The 19,865-nt window shown below is 37.0% G+C and overlaps 1 protein-coding gene across 2 annotated transcripts in view; it reads left to right on the top strand.

Moving 5' to 3' along the window:
* The window catches only part of VTI1A (vesicle transport through interaction with t-SNAREs 1A), a 270,856-nt gene that overhangs the window by 164,995 nt on the left and 85,996 nt on the right, over nt 1-19,865 (top strand). For both annotated transcript variants that reach the window (XM_086466467.1, XM_086466466.1), the window contains 2 exons: nt 2,053-2,123; nt 6,541-6,602. In XM_086466467.1, the coding sequence (XP_086322593.1) occupies nt 2,053-2,123; nt 6,541-6,602 (133 nt within the window). The remainder of the gene's footprint in view (nt 1-2,052; nt 2,124-6,540; nt 6,603-19,865) is intronic.

Genomic DNA, 19,865 nt, shown 5'->3' with positions numbered 1-19,865 from the left:
GTTGATGGTTGGAAAATAAACTCAATCATTATAAAAAGCTAAGAGTGTGAACTTGCTAGTGACAGGAAGAAGATGAAAAAAAAACCCACAGTAACTTGCTTAGAATTGGTGTAATAAAAATAGAGCTGTTTCCTATAAAGATATTTTTGAGTTTTGTTTGTGAAATACCAAGCCATTAGCCATTAACTTTATAGTTATTCCTCTGAAGGAAAATCTGCTTCTCGCACTCCTTTATGTCTGTGCAAACATACATATAATTTTTAGCAGTAAATACTTGTTATCATTTCACCTCGTGCTACTTAGTTAGTAATTTGTTGATTTCTTTCCTCTCTGTTTTTAAGGGATTTTGCTTTGTTTTTTCTCCCCCAGATTACATTGAATGCATGTATCTGTGTATTACAGTATTTTGAGTGCTTTGATGAGGAATAAGCTCAGTATATTTTCATCTAGTAAAGCCTTTGACATGCAAACGTAGGCTCTCTTGATTCGCTTTCTTAGGCTACCATTTGTATAGCTGTACTGCACCTTACAGCTTTTTTAACTCAATAACCACATATCTTACCACATTTCACCTTTGGGAGGCATTGTATATACAGCTAAAAGTAAAGAGCAGCAAGCCAAGAGGGACAAGATAGCATAATGAGGATGTCAATTTGTGGTCAAATATCTGAGGAAATATTTATCTTACTTGTACTCTACTTGGCAACAGATAGAGAAATATATATATAATGAATTTCCTTAAACTCTATCTAGCAGAGTGTATAACTTGTGTGAAATAGATTTAGAAAAAAAGTTACTTGTCTCAAATTTTTAAAGTTTGAGGTGATTCTACTTTGTATTGTTTCCTGAAAATGGACTGTATCTATTAAATATATATATATATAGTTGTGTTTGCCAACATATTGGTGAATTTTTAATGATAATTTTCTTAAGATTCCTCAAATAATGACATTTTAAGAACCCACTTATTCACCAGAACAAAAGCAAGGCATGGTTTTTGTTGTTTATAAAAAAAAAAAAATCATGTTTTTTAGTTTTACTCAGTTTTGGTGCCTATCTCTGGCAAGCTAGCTAAGTGGCCTAAATGAATGTGCACAGAAATGCGGGTTCTCTCACACGTGCTATGTGTCCTGAGGCAAGCTACAGCTGCTTCAGCTCCTTGTGTCTGTTTCCCCATCTGTAAAATGGGAATGATTTAACTTATTTTTTTCTCCTTCAGGGAAATACGGTGAGGATTTCTTAATGTTTCTATAGAGCTTTGAAGATTAAAATCTCTTCTCTATACTTGCCGCTAATATTTCAGTGTTAGAGGAGCATTTGACTGAAGCTGTTTGAAGAGTGAAGTTTTGGCGTCTTGTGTTGTCTTTGTACTATAATTTTGCAGTCTTTGGATCGGCATAAGCTGCAGAAGCAAACAACCCCTGTGTAAGCAAATGGTGATGACAATAGATTAATGTATATGTCTGCTATTAAAAACATCAGGAGATCCATTACAGCATATCTCTAAGCCTACCAGAAATAGTCCATGATAGAGCAAAACAGACACCAGTAACTGGGCTTAGCCTGAAATAGCTTTTATTTAAGTGTCAATGGTAAATGCTGAGAGGCACAAAGAGTTATTTTCTTCTAATATGACTTCTTAGTGTTTTTAGAGGTATAAGGATGGCTGGTGTTTAACAAAGGCTTCCTGACTTTCTAGGACGAGTGACCTTAAAGAGTGTGTGGGAAGTAAGAACACCCAGCACTTAGAGCAAATCTGAAGGTCTTCTTGCCTTTGTTTCACAGACCAAAGGTTGGCGTCAGTTCCCAGGGCCTAGACCACCTCAAGAGATTGCAGGGGAGCAGCTTCTGGTTTGGTTGTTACTTCTTCAGTTTTACATTGCTTGAAAAACTTGAAATTTAGTATAATGATGTCTTCCTTTCTGCAGTTAGGAGGAGTAATTAGGCTACCACATGTATTAAATGACGTTGTTGCAATCTAACCTGGCATTTTGAGGCCTTACAGTCACAAGCTGTATTTTTCATTATTTACATTTTTATTTTTTAATGCAGAGCAGATTGGACAGGAGATGCTGGAAAACCTCAGCCATGATAGAGAGAAGATCCAGCGTGCTCGGGAAAGGGTAAGTTTGATACTAAGTAATTGCTGGTCTCGGATTTTATTTGCATTGGACAAGTTCTCTGTGCATGCAAAAATAATCCAACATGTTGATCAGTTTTATATAAATCAGCTGCTATTGTGAAATATAATCACTATCTGCAGCGAAGCAGTTAAGTGTCTTATGGGCCTAAGCCTTCCAAGCCTCTCCTACAGGGAGTCACACTGACGTCACCACATCCAGTGTTGGAAGCAAGCTTCCTGTCACTGACATCATAGTTAGGTCAGTTTTCTGTCCTTTGAAGGGTTTGTTATACTGTCAATTGCAGTGACTTCTTGGACTTTCTATGAAGCACAATTCAGTATCGTGACTGAGCTTCTGTGGATCAACCTTACTCATTGTAGCTGCAATGCTAATAATTACCTACATAGGCAATTCTGTGTGAAAGAACAGGTAGTGGTTTCTTACACTGCTGCTCTGTCACTGCAGTCAAGATAACATATCTATGTCATTTTTGGCTTCTGTTGCCTCCATAGGGATCAGCTGTACTCTGTAGAGTTAATGAAAATGCTCAGAAGCCCATCCCATCCAATGCATACAACTTCGCTGAACTTCGGTCTAAGAAATTTGCCTCTCTGGTTCTGGTTTCTGCTACAGAACCAGGAGTGACTGCAGCTGTGACTCTGTCCATGACACGTGGATTAGATACTTTCCTAAGCCATATTTTGCCAAAGCGAAGTCCTCCTGCCTTTACCTGACCAGTGCCACTTAAGAAAACTCCTTTATCTGTCCCAGGGAGTTTCTTTACCTGGATAACTTCGATTGTCAAAGCCTCATGTGACAGCTTTAATGAGGCATTTTCGGTCAGGTCTATCAGTTGCTTTCTGAAGTCCTGGGCAGTAGCTATTTTAAAACATTAACTATACCTAAACCATTAAATGTAACTAAGGATTGTAAGCATTTACCAACTGTTGTTCAGGCAACTTTCAGGTCTTATTTCACCTCCACTCCTTACATCCCTAGTGATTGCTGAGTCTGAGATGCTTTTCTGTTTCTAGCTAGACAAGTAAAACCTAGGCAATAAAGATGAATACCCCGTATCCCTTTCTGCTGATCCTAAAAATCCTTGGGAAAGAGAAAGAGGGAGTGTAGTTCTGATGACTCTGTGTACACATGGTTTGTAGCATAGCTTTACCTCTTCTGTGCTTTCCACCTGAAGAGCAAATTTCTTTGAGGGCAAAGCCTCTAAGCTGCAAGGAGCAAGGTTGAAAATAAGGGTATTCTAGGAAAGTATGTCCCACCACAGTGCAGTGAAAGACCTCTTGTCATAAATGGAAGATCTCAAACTCCAAGTTTTTATCATATGCCACTTAAAATATTTTATTTAGGGAATTCAGAAAAGTTCTCAAATGGAGCCACATGAGTGGACCTGCCTCAACTGTCTTTATACTCAGAAATACGGTCAGGAATGATGCTAGATAACTTGGCAAGTTTTTTATTTTCTGGAGATTTTTTTTTAAAGACCAGGGCAGAGGGTGCTCAGTCAGTGTATAATAGCTTTACACTGAATACATGGCATTATTATCTTATCAACCAGGGAACAAACTTGTCTCCTGAAAGTGAAATGTCAACTTGAGTGTGATTGTCAGTTCTTAACAGTTCAACGTTGTGAAAATTAGGAAGATTTCCTCATGAGCAAAATTTAAATGAGTTAGTATCTCTATAGTTTGGTTAAATTTACATACATGATGTTTTCTGTCTATAGAGTAAAACTTTTTTTTTTTTTTTTACGCCAAAGAGGAGGGATAAAAGCTCTGCTACAATCAGATAGATTAACTGGACTATACAGGTCTCTAAACATGCAACATTTTTTAGGAAAACCTCAAGTTAGTATGTGTCTAAGGCAGGCAAGATATCAATGTCAGCATCTTGTTCATCTTCCTTCCTTTCTCATTATTATTCAAAGTATTAGTATTTAAAAACTTTCTTAAACACCATGTAGATTTGCCATTGCTAATATCAGAGCATATTTCAAAATGTTTCCACTACAGCAGTTCTGTGAAATAAGGAAGTGCCATCATGTGCCATTTAACAGGTTTGTATGCCACCTGTTCTTTGGCTTCTGCAGTGCGTTGGTGTTGGTAAAGACGTCTACCATCAGATATTTCAGTATTAAATAAAAACAAACTTACAGTTCGAAACTCTTTATGTTGTTTTTTTTTTCTGCCAGTGCAGGAAGAAAAGGTGTTTTTTTAGCGTTCTCTTGGGAGATAGCTAGAGATCTTCCAACAATGTGTGTACGTGTTTGTTTCTTTTTTAATGTTTCTTTCACTTATTTTGTGGGTTTTTTATTACCATAAAAATATGAGGTCGTCTTGCTTAGAGGAGTTTGTCAAGCCTCTAAGATTCAGCTTCCCCTTCCTAACTATCTCTACTGATTCTAGCTGTCAGGTAGAAACCTGCAGCAAGAGAGGAAAGTTAGGATCAAACATAGAATGGTAAAAAGGAGAGAGCTACTTTTCTGTGAAAAGGGAGGAGAAGCCCCAAGTGTTAAATGCATCTTCATGAATAATAAAAGACCAATGTAAAACGTACATTTGTACTTCAGATTCCCTTCTAGCATAGATAGATAACTTAGCTTTTTAATGAGCCTTTAAAAAATTATTGTGACGTTTTTTCTTCTGTTACTTGTGTCAAACTGGGCTAAACTGCTTTTCTGGAGCTTGAATTGTCTAGATGAATCAGGAAAAAAATGAGGGAAAGGCCTCCCTGGAATATAATGCTCATCTTTGTTCCATCACAGCGCATAATTACGGAGATATGAGAATCAGTGCAAGCCTTCCTACTGAATATGATATTGCTAAGAGCAAGTCTTAGTTGGTGTTACCCAGTCCCAGCTTCTACTTGCGATTTTCTTAATACCTTTTACAAGAACAATGAGGAAATTTATGCAAAAAGGTTATGTGTCATTGATTGCAACTATTGATTTCAGTAATAAATATTAAATCCGGTAGCAAATATTTACAGTATTGGGCTCCAGAATAGAAACTGGTTTTAATATTGCTGCTATGTGTATGCTCAAGATATGATAGTGGTTTATTATGGTGAAGGTGATTTGTGATTGGAAGACTGCCACTTTTCTTGGCAGCTTTACTGTTTTGATGGATTTATAATACAGGATGCATTTTGTCTTCTACAACAAAGTTTCTTTAGTAAGAAGTCAATGAGTCAGGTAATCCTTTCACTCTGATTTGATAATGAAGAGGTAAATATTCAGCTTTCATAAGGAGAAGAATGTTTTTATGTATGTATACACAGCTGTGTTTTGGAGCATGTTAGAAACAGTGGTGCCTACTATTTCATAACTGATGTTATTACATTGTTACATAAGATTTTGATGTCCCACTGGCTCCAAGATCTCAAAAAAGTCCAAAGATGTCTCTCCTTCAGCTATCAGAAGCAAAAGAGGCAATAGGATTGTAACTCTGTTCTTCCTATACACTTCTTTGTTTCTAGACATCATTTTGTGGGAGACTTTAACAAACACAAAATTTAGAAGGAAGGTTTTAATCCCTTTTAAAGGGTGGAACAATTGAAGTAATTGCTCTTTTTTAACATGAAGTTCATTTGCTTCTTAAATTTTTATCTCCCCAATTTATTTTTTTATTCAGTTGTGCTTTTACCTATTTTGCAAGATTTTTGAGAAAGCTGTAGAACAAGTCAGCTAGTTGTTTGGCTGTAAATGTAGGTTTCCTGTGTCCTAATAAACTACTAAAAATGTTATTTTCAGTGAGTGAGTGATCCTTACATACAAAAATAGATATTGTACAGCTGTGCTTTATTTACATACTATATAGTGTTCACAAAATATTTGGACATCCATCTCAGTGGTGGCTTATGTAAGGTCAGTAAGTTTTGTGTTTAAGGGACAGTATAAGCATATTTCTTTTATGCGGAATGGGTAAAAGGACAGTGTTCTGTATTACTGCTTTTTCTTTATGCTACTGTTTCTGAAAAACAATGAAAGAAACATATGTTTGTTTTGCTTTTCATAAAGCATCAGGAACACAGTGCATGTCTGTCTCTTCATCCTTGATGCCCTCACTAATGTACATAACCAATAAACATACATACATCAATGGATATTACGGGTACTGATTTGTATAGCTTCTACCCGCCACCCTTTATTTGTAAAGCTTTTGCTCTTTGGCTGGTTTGTCTTTGTTGCCTCAATGTCTTATCTTCCATGGGTTTCGTCTTTATGTAAGTGGAAACAAGACAAAACATTTTTAAATTTCAGAGCTTTGCTGGCTTTCTTACATGTGAGTTTGTCATGGCCTAAACCTAAAGTGGATTGACTCAAATGACGGTAAAAATCTGTCCTTTGTACGGAATGGAATACATGTGCTTTTTGCCTTTAATGGGATTCTTTTCTCCCCAGCTTAGAGAAACAGATGCAAACCTGGGGAAGAGTTCCAGGATTTTGACGGGAATGTTGCGAAGGTAAGGCCAAGGTAGGGACACTTCTGCTCTTTCTTTTTTTTTCCTCTCTCCCTCCCTGCCTTTATTTTTAGTTTTAATTCAACCAGAGCATTTTGCTGACGTACCTAACTTTTTTTACACAGGCTGCTATGTAGAATGTCTTCAAATTAATGCTGGTCCTGAAGCACTCATAGTTAGATAGAAGGCTTTATCACAGCTATGGAAAGAGTTGTCTGTACCCCGAGGAATTACCCCTTGCTCAGTCGTTGCTCATCTTTCTTCCTTTATAGTTGGGGGGCTTTTTGTGTGTGTTCTAAAATCAAACTCTTTAATGATGATTTCCTGTGTTCCTTATTCTTGAGTGATTTCAGTGTTTTCAGGGGTTTTTACCTGTTAGATACTATGTGAGAAAGTTTGTAAATTATTTGGGGCAGCATAAATTTACACACAGAGATAAGGTTAAGATGATCAATTCTGTCTGAACAGATAGGGCAGACACATTGTCAAACTTCGTGGCTTTAGCGTGTTTCTTTCAGTGTTCAGTGTTATGAAAATTGTCCCTAGGGTTAAAGTAAGGTGATACAGACAGGAAAGATTGGCAACATCCTAAAAATCTATGTGGGACTGCAGGGAGGGAGTTACCCAGTGATTACTACTAACCTTAGATTTACATTGATACCTTCCCAGACAGATTTTTTGAATTAGTGACATCTCTGGATATGTTTTCTTTACCCAATGAAACATCACCTGAGCTTCTTTGTGATGCCCGTATTTCTGCCTGTATTCAGCTTCCTGAAGAGGAAAAGCATCCCTCTAGTAGATGGTGTTGGGTGCTATGAAAACACAGTTTTAAAGGATTTTAGAGCATCTTCAGAAATGTTCACTATGAAATCACCCTTGCCATGGGCTTTTATGTTGCGTCTTTGCTTAATGCAGTTTCCTTATTAAAAAAAAAGAAAGAAAGAAAAGAAAGAAAGAAGAGAAAGTTTTTGCAGAGTTTTTGCTTTGTCACTTGACTTGTAAAGTATCAAAACCAGAATTTAATGTTGTTCTTTAGTCTCCTCAGCAAAATATCTTTGTTAGTTCCTTGTGTACTCAGTTGACAAAGGTTAAAATGACTGAACCTCATACCTTCATTCCACAGATTTCTTACAATTCCAACTGCAAACTGTAACATATACAATTTTCTGATTAAGAGTAATATGTAAATGACACAAACTAAATTCAAAATCCATGGAGAAAGGAAGTGGCAATTGAAAGGGATGGTTCAGTGCCTGTAGACAATCAAAATAAACTATAAAAAAAATGAACGAAAGAAAAGACACAACCAAACCCAAGTCTCCCCAGGAAGGGCTCTGCGACATGAGCTGTAACGAATACTCTGCATATGTCTCCATTTTGTCAAATCTCATTAAAGGGGTTTCTTGCTTTATGTCAATTGAGCTGTCCAAAAATCATTCATCATTTTAGTGTAAAAAAAATCATGCAGTTATTTAAATAATATCATATTAATGTTAAAGTTCAGCTGTCATTTAATAGTATGGCTTAATCAGACATAGCATTTAGGAAAAATAGTTTTTCCGGGCTTTACTTGGCTTTCAGGTTGGCAGATTCAAATAAGGATTTATGGGTTTCTAAACCAATGTATTCTTTCCATGTTTATGCTTGAGGTACCTCAGCCTTTTTTGCAGCACCCTGTAGTCTGTTATTTTCAATAAAATAAAGTATCTCCTCATATTGTGTTTGAATACATTTGCAAGTAATTTGGGGAAGCTGAAACAAAAACATATGCTGTAACCTTTGACTTTGGTTTGTGTTTAGGAATCACAGTTAGGAGTCCTAGTTTATAAGTGTTCCATAAGCAAAATGAAAATATGATCTTTCTGAAATATACTTGGGCTCTTCTTTTCAGACAAAAGGATTATGTAGTCGAACACCAAGATGGCATGTTTCTGTGTGTCAGAAAGGCACTGGGTTTCCTTTTTCTTTAACAAAAATGCTGAACTGAGGCACCCATCTGGATGAAAGGCAGGTTAGGATTAACCTTAGCTCAGGTAAGTGTGCCAAAAGAAATGCCTCAGCATAGAAACAACTTGCAGTAGAATATTCTCAGGATGTTATTTAGAACCACGTAATAGATAGACCTATGGTGAATTTAATTTGTTTATGACTGTTGGGTAGAAGGGTCTAGCATTATCGCAGCCTCAGCATCATCCCAATGTTGTTTAGTCACAAGATTAATCATAAAATACAGAGTCCAAGAAATCAGCACAAACTAGATAAATACACCTGTAAGAAAAATAACTAGCACAGATTGGCAGTTGTGTCCTATTTTCTGCATACTTCAGTACATACCGTACAATGTTTCACTTAATTACTGGAACCAATAAAGAAACATGCTGGAGGACTACTCTTCACATCATTATTGTACGGAAAAGGTAATGTTAAACTGAATATTGCCCAGCTTAGTTGCTGCTCCCACAGTATGCATTCGCTGATGTGCTTGAAAGTCGTATACCAGGTTAACACCCCATGCATCAAATTAATGCCTAACTATTTCTTTTTTTACCATCTAGGAAAGGTAAAGCATCTCTTCTGAATCCGGTGAAATATAGCAAGAGATTAGCTATTTAGATAGCTAGAGGGATAAATTACTCCCTTTGTATGACCTAAATTCCCTGGCCATGTATTTGTGCATAAAATGTTCTGGAGATGGGGAATAAAAGCAGGGACAGGTTTTGTGGGTTGCCATAGCTCACTGAGGAAATCAGTAGCATAATAGGGACAGGCCTTCCTATCTCAGTTTGCTGCTGTAGCAACTTAAAGTAGCCGGCCTTATGTATTGGAATTTATCTCCCAATATTTTGGGTATTTGGGTAAGGAAATTTTTGTAATAAATGTTTTTAAATATTCTCGCTTTGAAATGACTTGTATATTCATAATATTCTTTTTCTTTTCCTGTAAATATACCTACTGAGATTGCGCTAAACTAGTATATTCCACTTACAATATTGCATTACTGGGATAATATTGGCATGTTGATAATATCAAAACATTAATCATTTCCTTTTGCATGTATCTGTAGCTCTGGACATCTTGACATTTTATGACTCCTCTTTAAAACTGTGAGACTGTAACAGAACCTCAGTATGGTTTCAGTTAGAGAATTTTCAAATAATAGGTTTTAACATAAGGAAATGGCATCTTCTGCGGTCATCTGCAATATTGCCATCTCAGACATCTATCCCTTGGCCTCTACTCCAATGTGAAATGGTGAGCACCCAGTGTGCTAGCAGGAAGCAGAAAAGAGTATGTTCTGAAAGATCTTCGGTCTTTTGTCCATATCCTAAGCCAATAGCCTAGAAAAGCTTTTAAGAATTTGGACAGTCTCCAAGCCACACGCAGCCCAGTGGGAAACAAACAAACCTAAAAGTAACCAGATAAAAATTTCAGTAGGTTTGAATCTTTATCAAATTAGCAGATAAATTCTATCTAACCCCCTCCAAATTGCAGAAAAATATTTTAGAAAAATAGCTACTACCCTCAACTTTTTATTCTATCTGGTTCACCAGGAAATTTTTATGCCAAAAATTCTCTTTTAATCTTCAGATTTCAATCTTCTGAGTTGTTATCAATGATGCTTTGAGAAGGTCATGAACACGTCTGCTCTTATAACAGAGACTTTTAAAATTTGATTTCCAATAGGACAAACATAGTAGCTCAAGCTGATGGAAATGAAGCAGTAAGTGTTCGGTGTCCAGCTCTCAGGTGTTAAGTTATATGACTTGTCAACAGCTGCATGACCAATGTGACTACAATCAGAAACAGGGAATGCCTCCCGCTCTGTGCTGCTTGTAGTCAAGCTTCTTCACTTTTGTTTCCAGGAAAATTCTAGTAGTCCTACTTCCTGCATTATTTCTAGTCAAACTTCCTTCTACTTTTGAACTCCAGGATAGTTCAGACCTTACAGTTATTTTTCAACATTTTGCAGGACCATAGGACAATTTAGATTGGAAGGGATCTCCAGAGGTCATCTGGTCCAACTTCCTGCTCAAAGCAAGTCTAATTAGAGCAGTTTGCTCAGAAACTTCTCCAGTCAAGTTTCGAACACATCCAAGATTGGAGATACCAATGCCTCACTAAGCGATCTGTTCCAGTAGAAGTTGAAATAAGCAATTTTTCCAGCTATCTAATTGAAATTTCCCAGCATCCAACTTATGTCCATTGCCTCTGGCCCTAAGCAGAAGTAATTTAAAACATAAGTGTTTTAGAATTGGCCTTCAGAGTCTGAGCCTGGATTGCAGTCATTCCTAGCAGTTCTCAAACAACCTCAGCAGTTCTGAAGAGGCCCCTGTGGTCCTAGGCTGAGATGACATTCAGTATAGGGCAGTTCTTTAAACAGGGTGCGGGGTGGTCTGCCTTCACCCATTCACCTGGTCGGGTGGCCATTCAGCAGTTAAATGCACAAGATTTTTTTTTATTTGCTTTTCTCGCACTCCTAGAGATGTGAGGAGTTAATTATGTGTTCTGCCTTCTCTCTTGACTACGAAGCCCACACTTCCATATGCAGAATAGCAGCAGAGACAGTCATGTCCCTGTTGAGGCAAATGAAAACGAACAGTGAGTGTTATCACTGTCTTTTTCCCCTATTTCCCCACCAATCTCTGTTTCCATTCCCGAAGTCCATAAGAAAAAAGATTTTCATCTGAGCTAAAGCCTATCTCAGTTTCAGTCACGCTAGATCATGACTGTTGAGGTTCTGCAGTTTTCTGGATGGTCTTCATATTGCAGACGCTGAGTGAAGTTTAACATAGAATTACTTTTGCCTTGTTTTCATGCTAATAGAGGAATTCCTCTTTCCAGCAGGAACTTTGCATATTTGTTCTCAAGCCAAAAGAAATTTGAGTAGAAATTGTTTCAGCAGCTTTTTGGTACATGTATTTCTATTTTTACTTCAGGATGTATTTCTACACAGAAAAGTAAATCCTTTGGCAACATGACTGCTCCATTTTGAATATTTACAGCTGCAGCTGTTTACTTTAGTAATTTAGACCTTGATTCAGGAACATATTTAAGCATGTGGTTAACTTAAACCAGAGAAGCAATTGCCTTAACTTGAGGGAGACTGGATAAGGGGGGAGTGAGTGGCTGAATGATTCCGGGTCATCTCTTGGGGTAACACAACTTTTATTGTGTGCCTTGCTCAAGGCTGATTACAGAGCAATCCCTGTCCTTAATATTTCTGTTGTTAAATGGAAACCATAAAATACATGTAAGGTATGTTAGTGCATGTTACTGTCAGTGTAAGAACGTTGTTTTTAAAATTTCCTGACTTTTAGGCGTTTAATTTAGTTGCTTGATTCTTATATTATTGTACGTGTTTGTGGTTTAATATGCAGCTAGTCTTTATCAATTATGAAGTGTTGAATCTTTTCAGAAGGAAACTGATAAGCTTTGCGATGCTGTTAATCACAAGATAGTCTTTGGATAAGGAACATACAGCTTGTTATTCCAGATTAAACCTTGGCATTAATTAGTACCTGGTCATTCCTCACTTTGTCTCTGACTTTAAAAAAAAATTTTGGGGTTTTGTTGAAGTGATGGACAAAACATCTGGAAAACGTAAATGTAATGTCAGCAAAATTCCCAAGGGTAAGCATTCTTCGTCATTAGGAGTCCAACCAAAGAACAGGAAATGTACTTCCAGGTCTGAACGGCAAGGATTTTAAAATAATATGGGACACTGTGGGTTCCCTGTTCTCAGTTTAGGTGTGACATAATTTGTTGTATGTAAGATAAATTTCCTATTTTTAGTGATCAATTGAGAGCCATTTTTTAAACTTTGCTCATCTTTCTTGGACAGTGTTCTGTAAGTTGTTTGCAAAATGCTTTTGAAAAATCTTACTCTACTTTCATTCAATGTTAGAAATATTTTTCTGTTCATGCATCATAGAAGGTGTAGAAGTCTTTTGAGTTGCTACAGCAAGCTACATCATAGCTACAGCAAGCAGTGTACATGGAGAATTCCAAACCATATATGGAGGGTGCTGAATACCTCACAGAGTGGGACCAGTTTCAACATCTCAAGCGTGTAGCTATGATTAGTTTAATGCTGCCTTAGCCTTTGCAAACCTTCAGCTCCAACAGCATATGTGGTACAGAGTTAAGTTTACTTCAGATCTGGGGAAAAAAAAAAAAAAGTGGCATCGTGATTAATCTTTATATTTTAGTAACTTAAGTGCATAGGATAAAATAACCCAGTGTTTTAATCTCCTTGCGCCTAGGCTGTCTTAGAAGATTATGTCCTTCATTCACTGAGATAGAAGCATTTATATTGTAGCATTGTTTTATTTTTGAGATTGTTAGAAAGCTTTATCCCTATGTCAAGCTGCCTACACTGTGTCCATTATGAGCAAAGCTCTCAGCATTCCTCAGACAGTATTTCTAATTCTCTTTTTTCAATGCTTTTTTACATGCACAATGGCCTTTGTTCTGTCCTCTCCATTCCCTCTTTTCTATCATCTGGAATTACTATCTGATTTGCCCCCCTTCTATCTACTTGTGTCCAGCTGAACAGCTGGAAAGAACATTATCTAAAGCACAGTGGTGTTTCTGCAGGAAAGCAGGATCCCAATGGATAATTATCCAAGCTAGTCCTAGACTGCATATACCAAGAATGTAAAGTATCATAGTAGGTTAAATATCATGTAACCCTTTCTGATTGTTCTCTGTATTGAGATATGTTGACTGCCATTAAGCAGCTAGAGCCTAAAAAGGTTCATAGTGTCATGAGTGAAACAAAAGGCATTTCATAGTCGGTGTTGTCATGTCTGAAATACAGTAGATGTCCCATGACATGCTTTCATGAGAAGACATGTCTTATGTCAGCATATTCACTGCAGTGCTTTCTTGCAGTAGTTACGAGGAGTTTCCAGTTGGATGAGTTTTCTCTGACATGGTGTTCAGGAATAGTTAAGGTAGTGAAAATATTTCGAATGTGATGAGATTGTTTATGTGAAGCAGAGTGGAGTAGGGAACCCATTAGCAAAGGCTGACATTGGTAGTTGCTGAAATAATTGGAGACAACTCTTCAGAAATCAATGAAGTCAAACTCCTTAAGGCCAGTAGTAAATTGAAGATTTTGTTGGTTTTGACACCATTCACACTATAACTGTCACAGAACAATTCATGCCAAATTTTGCACGTTCCATTTACTATAAAGTCTTTAAGCCATAAATTCCTAAATGTAATATGTTCTGATCACAGATCTGCATGATATCCTGCTACATTTCATTTTAATTTCTATTAAGAAATAGAATCATCTTGGAAGTGATCTCAGAAAAGTTCATCCATTTATGTTAAGTCAGGATTGACTGTCCCTGTCTCAGTCCTGGCAGATATTCTTCTGGCCTGCTCTGCTCTGATGAGCATTCCCCATCTCTTCAATCAAACTGTTCCAAGTTTTCCCTAATGTTTGGTCCCAATCTTTCTTCCTGGGTAGACAGAGAGTTTTTATGTGCTGGTGCGTTTGAGGAAATTTCCACGCTCTCTCATGGCCAATGACTTCTGCTGTGGAAAGAAATTTCTGCTGAACTTTTCAAGAATTAGTGAACATAAATAATATTGTACAGAAATAAATCACAGTTTCCAGTTTTCATCAAGCCAAGACTTTTGGTGGGATTCAGGAATGTAAAAATGGAAGACTTGGATTGTATTCTAATAGGCAAATCCTGGAAGCTCAGCCTCTCCAAACAGTAGCTTCTTGCGTAGGTGTCACTGAGCTTTGCAAATAGAGACACCAAAATTAAAATCATTCCCATGAAGTTGCATATCTGCACTAAAACTAGACTGTATACTAAAAGTAACATTTGGAACTCAACCAAGATCAACAAAACAGAGAGATTTGTCTTTTTTGTGGCCCTTCTAAACATTTTAAGGTAAAAGACAGTAATGTTGTCAACCAAACACCTGGATTTTTAGCTCTCCCACCCATGCCCATACACACGTCAGTGTTTTGGACAGATCTAGTATTTGGAAACGGTGGGAATGGAAATTGTTTTGCCTGATCTTCTATCAGGTCTCTGTAGGAGCTTCGTTAACATTAAAAGGTAAAGAAGCTCTTTTGCATGATCTGAGTATGATTTCCAGTAGCACTTAGCACTTTTCTTGCCACACTTGATTGAAATTGTCGGCTTTTAATAAAGAAAATTCATTCAGCTTTCCAGCACAATTCTGATCACACACCAAGTACTTTATCTTTAAGAAAACAATGAAGTCATCAAACTGATTTAAAACTGCTGTGATATCAGAATTTTGTCCTTATTAGCTAATCTTTTAGTTTAGATTGTTTTCAGTCTGTCTCATAGTAGCAGGTCAAAGTTTTGGCTCTGCTCAAGGGACATAAGAGATTAAGTGACCAGCAACTAGAACAAAGGAAAACTCAAAACTCAATATTTACTGAGTAAAATTTTTATTCAAGTCAGTCACTCAAGTTCTACCACAAAATCCAGGACCTAAACTTGCAGGTCATACTCATGTCAGTAGTTTGCTCATCCACAGCCGTAATATTGAATGAGGATCTCTTTTGGTTTGAGCAAAGTTTGTTTGGGGGGTGTTTGTTGGTTTTGTACTTTTACAAAGTCCATAAATTATGACTGTGATAACAGTTAAGGAAAACCAGGATCACTTAGAGTTTGTTGCAGATAAATTAGTGCTGCTATGGGACAAGACCAAAACTGAGGGAGAATTTATACCCTAGGATAGCATGTAATTATGTTGTATTGGACCTTTAAAACTGTTCACACATCTCTAACCTGCTGAGCATCTGTCTGAAGAAAAACAAAGTCATGAATGAGGAAGTGTGGTCTTAAAATGAGATATTGTTTAGTCTACTTGGTGATAGGAAGGATGAAAATTTGCTAATTTTTGTCTCGCTCTTTAACTAGTATGGAAGATTTGAACCTAATCAAGAAAGCAAAGAAAAGTCAGTGTGGAAATTGAGCAAAATGGGAAAGACCATAAACACTGAGATTTATGTTCTCTACAACATTTGTGTAGCTCTAAAGTAATTAATTGAAAAGCATTGAAATTGTTTCAGAAATATCTAGAATAAGATAAATAAGTGAGAGACTCTTGCAACCTGCTTGCTTCAGACAAACTGATAAATCTTCAGTGCTAATGCTCCTTCGGTCTTAGAATGAGGATTATAACTCAGATTTTAAAATAATATTTTAAATTCGGTTTATTAATTAGGGTTTTTTTTTGAAGACTTGAAAAATTAGTCAATGAATTTGAATAGTCAGGAGATACAGTTTATTAGAATAGTAAGTGGTATTATTACTCTCCAGTTTAAAAACATAGCAGAAGAGTTTTTCACTGACCTATATGCCTCCAGCAATTATTAACATTTTTCCATGTGTGTTAACATGGCTTAGCTTGCAGGATCTCACTGTGTAGCATTTATTACCTAAGAGCTTTTGTTTAGCTTGGACTTTGCTGAATTAACTAAGCTGTAACCCAGAAGGTTTTTGTAACATTTGCAAGTTAGAGCAAAGTCTTCATTTTGTCTTATTTAGTAGATCTGCTGATAGTTTAAGATTACAACACTAACGGATAATTTTTCTTCTTGAATAAAAATTGCCTTAAAATTATTTTTGTACCAACTGCCTGCCTTCCTCCTGATAAAAATGCTTTTGCGAGCAAAGAAATGCGCTGTGTATTTCTCTGACATGCTTATCATGGCTACAAATAATGTGTTTAAATAGGGAGCCGTTTGAGAAACATGGTTCTGAGTGTGCCCGGTCTTGCCTAGATGTTGGGAAGCATAAGGTCTACTTTATCCATGCCGAGAAACTTCCTTGCTGCTTTCTGTCACTGCTGTATTTTTTCAAATGCAATTTTCAGTGTGAATGGCACACACGTGTTGATTGTGAAGGTGGCATTCTTTCAGTACAGCCTTAAGCTAATTACTCTTAGTGGCAGCGGGGCTTTGTACCTCATTTGTGAACAGCTATTTATACCACTACACCAGTACAAAGCAATGTTTCACATTACCAGTTTACCAGACTATTACACCATTGTGTTTTAATCCTCTGTAGGTGGATGGAGCATATGAGCCATCTGTTTTATTTAATGATATAATCAGTAAACAATATATGCACTTTACACGTTTGGTCATTAAAGATGCCCATATTGTTGGACCCTCTATTTACATTGTAAATTGGTGTATTCACACATCAGCTCGTTCTGGTTTAAAAGGCTTGCTGTGTTCATAAGATGGTACAAAGCAAGCTCAGTAACTGCTCAAACCCAGCGCAGGTGGTCGAGCTAGTTGCCACACAGATCAAAAGTCAAACAACTGTGAATCTTCCTTTGAAATGGCATTTAGAGAGACAAGGCTGGTCTTATCTTCACAAACAAGAAAGAGTTATAGATATACATCATGAAGTTATGAGAACAAAAGGGGGTTTCATAATCACTCGGCATCAGAAAATCCAGTACTGCAGACTTTTGTGAAGACATCTTTGGAATATAAAGACCATCTTATTCTCCTGGACAAAATTTAGAAGAGTCAGTCTGAATTATTAAATATGAGAAGGTTCAGTGATGTCCAAACTTTGGAGACAAGAAGTTGCTTTCTCTCATAGCTGATTTATTTTATTTTCAGCAATGCTTAAGCAGAATAAAATGGACAGCAAGAGCAAAACCCAATCTTGTCCAAAGGACAGAGTTAAATGGGTGTATTTGCAATGGAAACAAAAGAAATTGCTTTATATTTCAATTTCCCCAAGGTATACTCGGTGAGCGCCAAAAAATATCCACCAAAATACATTAAAATTCATTGATAAGTAGAGTCTTGTTTGATAGCACATTATTAAGGATGTGGAAGATCATTCATTCCCATATTAATACAGTAATGTTCATTTTAGTGTTTTACTTCACAGCTTGTGATTAAGATGCCTAGAATTGAAGGTATTTATTGGAGGACTCAGTCTTATTTCTCATTATGTTTTATGAGGAAATATAATTGAATTTATCACCAGGTGAAGTCCTGACAGGCATTGCCAGTAGACAGCAAAGGGAAAGTGGAGGTGGTATGGCTAAGAGTGAGTCTGCATATTACCAAGGCTGGAGGAGTAGTCTTGAGCTTAACAACACAGCTGCTCAGCAGCAATGGGTCTGCTAGCAACAGCGGAGCTCTGTGAATGCCAGTTCTTTAGCTCAGTTTGAGATCATCTTTTAAAGCAGCAGAGCGTCTGTCAGGATGAGATCTTAGTCATTTCTTGTATGCACTTGTACGAAAAACTAGCGGCAAAATAGTAATGCAGAGGAGATTTGTGTTTTGGTTTCTGTTCCTACATAGTGCAGCTATACTCAGAGGCACTGAATATGTACCCAGTAACAAAGCCTGTGCTCAAAAGAAGTGTGTTCACTTTCCATTTAGTGTTACAGACACAAGGGCATAGCTTTCTGTCTTTAAATCCATTTCAAAGGCAAGCTAATTATATTATTATTTTTTTTAATCTTGGGGTGGGAGGAAAGAAGGGGTTTTTTACTAGGGCTTTTTTATGCTGGCAAGAATTTTAGAGATAAAGTATTTTCAAGTGTATGAGCAAAGAGAACATTTCATTTTATGAGCCATTATATATGCTTTCAAAATGTACAATATTTTCATGGTTAAAATATTTAAAATAAACCAAAATAAGACTCAGCCATGAGCATCTCTTTTACAGTCTTTTCATATCTGTATTTCCTGTAAGTTGGAATATTAAGTATTGGCATGTTTCCATATGCTTCGTGATGTATTGCCTTCTGATTTTGAGATATTGCATAACTAATTTCTTTCTAATCTTACAAAGGTGTTGAGATTTTTTTTTTTCCCCCATCCCAATCCAGGAAAAACAATCAGACACTTGACTACTAATGTTTGAATCCTAGCTTTGTCCTGGGTAGATTTTGGGTAACTGTGGACACATCTGTTTCTGTGCATCTCTAAAATGAGGATAATGTTCCATATCTCAGCAAAGCATTCCAAGAGCAAATGCCCTTAATTAATCTGTGCGTGGTCTTCACATGACAACCTGATGAGAGTTTGTGAATGATGGACTAACTGGTAGCAGTGCCTGTCCTCGTTTGGAGTCATGGCTTAAATGGATTTAAAAGGGGTGGAAGAGAAGCATGGGAAGAATTTAGACTAGAGGGGTGTAGAGTATCTAGTTTCCCATAACAGTCTATTGCCAAGTACGTACCTGATCTCCTTAACTACTGAACGTGGATATCAGTTCTTTATTGTCTTCTTCAGATAGTATAATTTTGAGGGCTACAGGTGACAGGCTCATCTTTCCTTAGGTGACATTTTTGGTGTGTTGCAGACAGAAAAGAGTATTTGGATTGATTTAACAAATCGAATTAATGCATCCCTGGAGACGTAATGATTAAGTGTATATATAGAAGAGCAGTAATTTTAGACTTGATGTGCTAGCCCAGGCAACTGCTTCTTCCTTATCAACCTCTCCTTACCCATTCTGTCAAAAATGATGTTCTTATAGCTTGCTGTGGACTGAGATGTGTTATTGCTGGCTGCTTTCAACCTGCAAACAATCAGTACTTTACAAATGTTTATGTACTTCAGGGTTCCTCAAAGAAGTATATCCCTACAAATGCAAGGATTTACTATCACAGTGCTGCCATTTCCTTGTTCAAAGAAGGTGTGGAGGAGAGACGTGTAGGCTTAGGGGTAAAAGTAGACAGTCACTTACTTCCCCTGGCCAAAATTACCATTAGCACCACCACCTCTTGCCTCTGGGGAAATAAAAAGAAACATAGTTTGTTACAGAACATGAGTAAGTAAAGCCATGAAGATAATCTAGGAATGCATAAAAATTCTGTCTCGTGTAGTAACTTGATGACCAAAAGCATACTAGTAAGCCTTTGAAATTCCAATATTTTGCTGTTCAACTTCTGATTAAGGAGAAAATAAAAATGTGCATTTCAATTGCATTTTGTTGAAATGCAATTCGAAATCAGTGACATGATTTTGCTCTTAGCTGTAAAGTTGGAAGGGGTTTGTCAGACAGTTTGTGGAGCAGGGACTTGTTGAAAGCTACAGTAAAATGAAGTTTGAATGTGATAGCTGGTAATGATGCTGTGGAGCACCCTCTTCATGAAGGGTATTCTTTATAGAATGTCTCTTGTGCTGGTGCCCTTCATTGGTCATATTTTAATGGTCGTCTTTGAATTACTGATGATTTATTAAAGCTCTGTTAGCAAACATTGGGAGAATTA

Source organism: Leptosomus discolor, chromosome 6 (genome assembly GCF_034619465.1).
Source record: "Leptosomus discolor isolate bLepDis1 chromosome 6, bLepDis1.hap2, whole genome shotgun sequence".
Lineage (NCBI taxonomy): Eukaryota > Metazoa > Chordata > Aves > Leptosomiformes > Leptosomidae > Leptosomus > Leptosomus discolor.
Note: the sequence above shows the minus strand (reverse complement) of the source record. Positions and strands in the feature narration are given on the sequence as shown.